The sequence below is a fragment of the Juglans regia genome, chromosome 3, assembly GCF_001411555.2.
Source record: "Juglans regia cultivar Chandler chromosome 3, Walnut 2.0, whole genome shotgun sequence".
NCBI classification, from domain to species: domain Eukaryota; kingdom Viridiplantae; phylum Streptophyta; class Magnoliopsida; order Fagales; family Juglandaceae; genus Juglans; species Juglans regia.
In genome coordinates, this window is record NC_049903.1 from 12,239,253 (window position 1) to 12,244,182 (window position 4,930).

Below are 4,930 nucleotides of genomic sequence, written 5' to 3' on the forward strand. Positions count from 1 at the left end.
AGCAACAAACATCAGGTTGTTCATTTGAAGAATCAATTTCAAAAGCTTTTCATTCCATACAAAGGTTGGAAACTGCATGTCTGCAATGCCTTTCCTTTTTGTGTTTCTCGTTCTTTTCAAGAACAACATACAAGGAAGAGAGTGGAAAGGGGGGAGGGAGGGGGTGGAACAAGAACAGAAAAGGAAAACAACCAAATCGACAGGCATAAATTATAAATAGAAGAGACAACGAACAACTTCATGAGACTATTCTTTAACAAAAACTTCTGGAACATTACATTTGAACATTAAAATATACATTAGCCATATATTTTGGGTAGTTTTGGCATCGAACAAGCCCCCATCTCGCATCCACACCTTCATGTTCCATCTCTCAAAACAGAGAATGCATATATTAACAGAAATCAGAGTCAAATGGACACACAAACACAGAGATGTCAGAGAACAAAACCATACAGATTCAAAAATGGCAGCCACAACAGAGATAGAAGAAACACAGCCTGGCAACCAAAACAATAGCCTCGAACAGGGACGCAATCCTAAAAAGTAGGTCGTCCACAAAAGACAGCTTCAGATTCAGCCTCTTCCACCTGAACGCAGACCCAAAGAAGAACTTCCATCTCCAGTTCTGCCCCCTCAGCTTCTTGAAGGAAATCCATCTATTCTTCTTGAGTCCCATTCGATCACTTTAATCTTGTCAGCTCTTTCTGAAAAGAAATCTTCCTTCTGGGTTGGTCGTGAGGAGAGAAAGGGGGGTGGAGGTGTTGGTTATATCGTGGGAGCAGAGCAGGGAACTGTGGAAGGTTCGGTTTTTCTCAAGGAATACGGTTTGGTTCGTACAATGGATGGGTTGGGGATATGAAAGGCTGGATCGGGGTGTTTTTGGGATTTTCGAAAAGAGGAGTGGACCGAGTGGAAGAAAAACCGCTCCGCGTTTTGTTCGACGGCATGGAATGGAACTTTGAAGGTTGAAGTCAGCAAAGGAGTGTCGTATAAACGTGGAGAAGTGGATCTATGAGGCTATGAGCTGTGCGACATTACAAGTGTCTAGAAAGAATATAAGCGAGGCCAATTTCTAAAGTCTATTATTCCTCTTAGGCATTGAGACGAACGAAGATAGTCCATGCAAGATTCCTCATAACCAGGTGTGTATTCGCTCCAGTCCAGTTCAATTTTAGATAAAATTTAAAATTGAATCTGTATTAATTTTATATTTTTAAAAATCGATTACGTATTGATTACTCTCCTAAATTAGTACTTTTAATTTTACCGATTTCGGTCTGGTTCGATTCGATTTTTCAATTTTAACAAAATGCAAATTTATCATAAAAATATATATTTATAAAAAAACTGCTTTAAAAAAAATTTATAAAAAAAAATCTTCTATAAAAAAATTGTTATAAAAAATCTGTTACTATTTACAAAAATCTGTTTTAAGAAAAATCTGTTACTATTTACAAAAATCTACTTTATAAAAAAAAATACGCATGTAAAAAAAATCTATTATAAAAAATCAATTCCCCTTGTTCAGGTCCAGTTTGGTTTTTCGATTGATTTTTACACCCCTACTTATAACTTTACTTGAGTAACACATATATATATATATAAAAGAGAAATACAAATACGCTAATTTATAAGTTTACTTTGATGACATATCTCTCTATGACGATAACACTTCTTTATATAAAAATAGATCTTACAAAATTTATTGATTAATATCTATCATGATTAAAATATATATATATATATATATATATATATGAAAGTCGTAAATATTGTTTGTTTCACGTTATATTTCTATGTTTTTCACCTCATATCTTAAAAAAAATGATATTTATAGTTTTAGGATGTGAAGTCTCACACGCTTTTTATTTGAAAAAGTAGATAAATTTTGGATGTACATAAAAAAATTATTTTTTTAATAATAAATCTCACTTTTTTTAAATAAAAAGCGTGAGGTTTGCACACTCTAAAATTGTATATAATATTACTCCATTTTAAAATTACTATAAAAATATTTTATTCCGGTAATACAGAAAATGAATAAAGTCATATATATTAAGCATTTAATCGTGTTTAGTAAATTAGTATCGTTATTTCTTTTTTGGAATTAAAGCCACTTTAAATTTTGAAAAATGAGGTGATATGATTTCCTTTAATGCTATACACAAATTTATATTAACGTATCATTTATAGTGAGATTCATTATAATTTTAAAATATCCAAAATACTAATATTTTTTAATAGTGACGAATGCTTTCACATCAGCAACATGTTAAAAGTATAAAAAATGAAATTTATAAATATATTTTTTCTAATATCCATCCTCTACATCTTAAAATTCTACGATTTTTTATCTTGAAAGTCCAAAGTGACCTTAAACTCAACTACAATCTTGAATAATTGAGTCAATTAATACCCTTTTTAGGATTTTATCGAACAACAACATTTGTAGACTTATCGTCAAACGTTTCAAATGTGCGAAGACTGTTTATAAGATGTTCTAATTTTATTAAGAAGGAAACAAACAGAAACTAACAAAAAATAAAAATAAAAACAGGGCTTACATGATTTCTAGGATGTTTCCTACCAACCAAACACCAATGGAAAATAAATGGCAACGTCGGAAGATTTTTGTTCCGATTACTACAAACTAAGGAGGAATATTATTATATTAATTTATTTGCATTTGACAAACTGTGGCTGCTGGTCAATTCAATTGTCTATTCTTGTACGGCCGATCAAATTTAAAAAAAAAAAAAAAAAACAGAGAGAAGTGGACGACACATGAAGGTGGGGTCCTTCTGCAGCTGCCGAAGAAATGTCTCGAAGAAGTGTCCTGAATATCATATTTTATTTTTATTTATTTTTATATATTTTTTAATTATTATAAATATTTTTTAAAAAATAAAAAATTTATAATATTATTAAAAAATATTTTTTTAATCACTAAATAAAAATAAAAATAAAAATAAAAAATTTCAAAATCCAACTTTCGAAAGTTTAGCATTTCTGCATGAGGGGACAATCTACCCACACCATTGACCGAAAGGTAAAAAAAAAAAAGATGGAATAACTTTGAAAACCAGCAATATTCGATTCATATATACTTACACCACTGATATACTTTTAATTCATAAATTTTAATTTCTTAAAAAATTATTTTTCATAATAAATCGATATTTTCTTTACTGTAAATTCTGAAGTTTTTCCGAGCAAACCAAAGAGAAAGATATTAAAAGAAAATCTAGTAAAGTAGATTTTTTTAATATTTATTAAACATTTAATATTATTTAAGTATTCATATATATTATAAATAATAATATCTATATTTCTTATATTTAACTCTCTACGTTTCATTAAAAGCTTGTAATCTAATTAGCATAACATCCAATCTCCAAAATTGAATGTTAAAAAAAAAAACTCTCTACATTAATTCAGATAAGAAGTCCGATGTTAAACTGAAAAGGATAATAATATTATTAGTTGTCAAATTCAGGCTTATTTATTCTTGACAGATCAGTGGGACAGGTAAGGTAATGAAAAAAATTAAAAACGAATTGAACCAAATTATTTTCTTTATTCTGAGATTCATGAGTTGAAGACTTCAAAGTGACCGTTTTAATTATAAAAGTTTTGGATTCGTTTGAGTAGTGAGAAGTATTGAGAAGTGTTAAAAATATTTATGAATAATAATAAAAAAAAAATAAAATATTAAATAATAATAAAAAAATAAAAAATAAAAATAAAAATACTTGAGATACTCTCACTTACCAAATATAACTTAAAGAGCCGCCTAAAAAGAGTACTTTCCAAGATGCGTCGCCTAAAAAGAACGGTAGTAATGTGGTGATGGCAAAAGTAGGCTGAATTACACGAGTTATCGGCGATTAAAGGAGAAAGTTATGATCGGCGACCAGATGAGAGAAATTTTGAATGAAAAAGTCAGCCCAATATTGTATAAACGACAGGCTGGATTCATACACATACAGATCAAGGAATAACGTACGTGCACCTCATAAATGAGAAAATATATTTATAATTATAAATTATATAATTATTATATAATTATTTTAAAATAAATAAATAAAATATGTGATCTGTATAAAAAAATTAATTTTTTAATAATAGACTATATTTTTTTATAAAAATTATACGACGTTTACATATTTTACTATTATACGTAGAATTATTTAATAATTAATTTTTTTGCCAACAGTAGTATATCTCACGAAAGAGTAGTTCAAAATATTCGATGCTCGTTGCCAGCATTTGCCCACAGAACCTCTCTTTCCAGGTGCGCTTCCTTTTTTTCTTGTTCTTTTTTTAACCTTAAAATTCCTTAATTCCTCACGAATTAGTGTGGCTCTACTTTTGCCGTCCAAAGACAAGATCGCCGTCCTAATTTTATCTGCACTGATTTGATTTTGTTCTAATTTTAAATGAGATATAATGAAATATAGAGACATTTATTTATTTTTATAAAATGTCTAATAGGAAGAATGAGGTAACTCTTTATAAAATTCAAAATGAATTTGTTCCTAAATCGTGTGAGACTTCTCAACATGTTGTCTCACGTGTGAGTCGGTATTTTCGATACCATCATCGTGAATAGATCGCAGGAGCACATCATTAGTCACAAATTAACCTATTCTAATGCCATATAGAAACATATATTTTTCTATAAAAGACTTAATAAGAAGAGTGATGTATCTCTTTATAAAATTTAAAATAAATTTATTTCTAATCCGTGTGAAACTTCTCGATATGAAACAAATCAAAGGCATTAATATTAATTGATGTGAACTGATCCCAAAGTGATACTCTTTACAGGTGCATGCTTTGTAGAAGAATCTGAGGAAAAGTACATGAGTCTGATCTGGTGCCCCTTTTGACGCGCATAAGAGTTGGATACCTTGCTCTCTTTTCT

General features: G+C 29.3%; 1 protein-coding gene across 1 annotated transcript; it reads right to left on the bottom strand.

Annotated features, from left to right (window-relative positions):
* Positions 1 to 252: 252 nt before the first annotated feature.
* Positions 253 to 809, bottom strand: LOC108990492. The gene is made up of 2 exons (XM_035688850.1): positions 457 to 809; positions 253 to 357 (listed from the first exon to the last, which is right to left on the bottom strand). The coding sequence occupies exon 1, from the start codon at positions 677 to 679 to the stop codon at positions 461 to 463; it is 219 nt and encodes a 72-aa protein (XP_035544743.1). The 5' UTR covers positions 680 to 809; the 3' UTR covers positions 253 to 357; positions 457 to 460.
* Between the last annotated feature and the right edge of the window lie 4,121 nt (positions 810 to 4,930).

Bases quoted from the DNA above. Each gene is read 5' to 3' on its own strand.
- LOC108990492 (XM_035688850.1), bottom strand. From the start codon at position 679: ATGGGACTCAAGAAGAATAGATGGATTTCCTTCAAGAAGCTGAGGGGG.